Source organism: Sinocyclocheilus grahami, unplaced genomic scaffold, assembly GCF_001515645.1.
Source record: "Sinocyclocheilus grahami isolate Dianchi unplaced genomic scaffold, SAMN03320097.WGS_v1.1 scaffold27526.1, whole genome shotgun sequence".
Taxonomy (NCBI): Eukaryota; Metazoa; Chordata; class Actinopteri; order Cypriniformes; family Cyprinidae; genus Sinocyclocheilus; species Sinocyclocheilus grahami.
In genome coordinates, this window is record NW_015520401.1 from 1,339 (window position 1) to 2,594 (window position 1,256).

Sequence of the window (1,256 nt, forward strand, 5' to 3'; positions counted from 1 at the left end):
CACAAAATTATTACTGACTGATCAAACCCTAAATGAGAATTATTGTAATTAATTAAGATGGATCAGCAAAATTCAGTGAATTACATTAAGATTTTTGTCAGTGGTCAGTTTAAAGTGGACATTTTTCCATTATATGACATGTTTACATTCTGATCCAGTTTGTTTATATGGTACAGTATAAGCATTTTCTCTAATTATGAATTTGTATGTGTTTCATTTTACACAGTATGATTCAGTCTAACGGATCTATCTATTTCGTTGTTTATTTTTCAGCATGAAAACAACATCATCCATCGTGACCTGAAAGCAGAAAATATTTTTTACACCACTTGCTACTGCATCAAAGTGGGTGACTTCGGTTTCAGTGTCGTCAGTGAGCCGACCGAAACTCTGAACACGTTTTGCGGCTCCCCGCCGTATGCGGCACCTGAGCTGTTCAGAGACAAAAGCTACGTGGGCCGTTATGTGGACATCTGGGCTCTGGGTGTCCTACTCTACTTTATGGTGACCGCCATCATGCCTTTCTACGGCGACAACTTAGGCCGACTGAAACGCTGCATCCTGCAGGGGGCGTACAGCATCCCGCCCTACGTCCCTGAGTCCTGCCAACTGGCCATCAAAGGCATGCTGAGACCCGTACCTGTGGACCGGACCACGGTGTCGCAGCTGATGCTATGCTCCTGGCTGAAGGGCATCGAATACCCCAAACCCTATCCTGCTTTCAATACGACGCCCAATTACCTAGCTGACCCAGCGAAGAGCCTGTGCGTGGAGGAACAGGAAGTGAAGTCAGCCCTGAGCGAGCTGGGCATCAGTGGCACACATCTGCAGAATAAAACCTGCACTGACTGCCGCAGCCCAATAACAGGAACTTATCGTATCCTGCTGCACCGCATCCAGAAGAGGAGATCCGTGGAAGCGGTAGGATATTCCGCCCTGTACCCAGAGGATTTTGGTACCAAGAAATACTGGACCAACAACGCAATGGCTAAGCACAATCCTTCGGCAGTGTGTAACATCCTATGAAGACAAGTGTTGAATGATTCATGGGTGGATAATGTGTTTGATGCCATGTTTCAGGAAGTAATTAATTTACATGTATGAAGTTGTGCTGTTTTTTGTTGTTGTTGTGAAACCCAGCATCCCAGAATCAATGCCAAGATGAGTATTTTACTTTCTATAATATTTTTGTAATATACAAAGTTAGAAGGTTCCCTTATTAGTGTTTTGGTGCTTATCTGCTGCTGAATATCAAG

The 1,256-nt window shown here is 44.3% G+C and overlaps 1 protein-coding gene across 1 annotated transcript in view; it reads left to right on the forward strand.

Moving 5' to 3' along the window:
• The window catches only part of LOC107580225 (serine/threonine-protein kinase NIM1-like), a gene marked incomplete at its 5' end in the record, with an annotated part of 2,583 nt that extends 1,333 nt beyond the window's left edge, over positions 1-1,250 (forward strand). Inside the window, one exon of the mRNA XM_016265957.1 lies at positions 274-1,250. Coding sequence (XP_016121443.1) covers positions 274-1,026 — 753 coding nt within the window. The remainder of the gene's footprint in view (positions 1-273) is intronic.
• Positions 1,251-1,256: the final 6 nt, after the last annotated feature.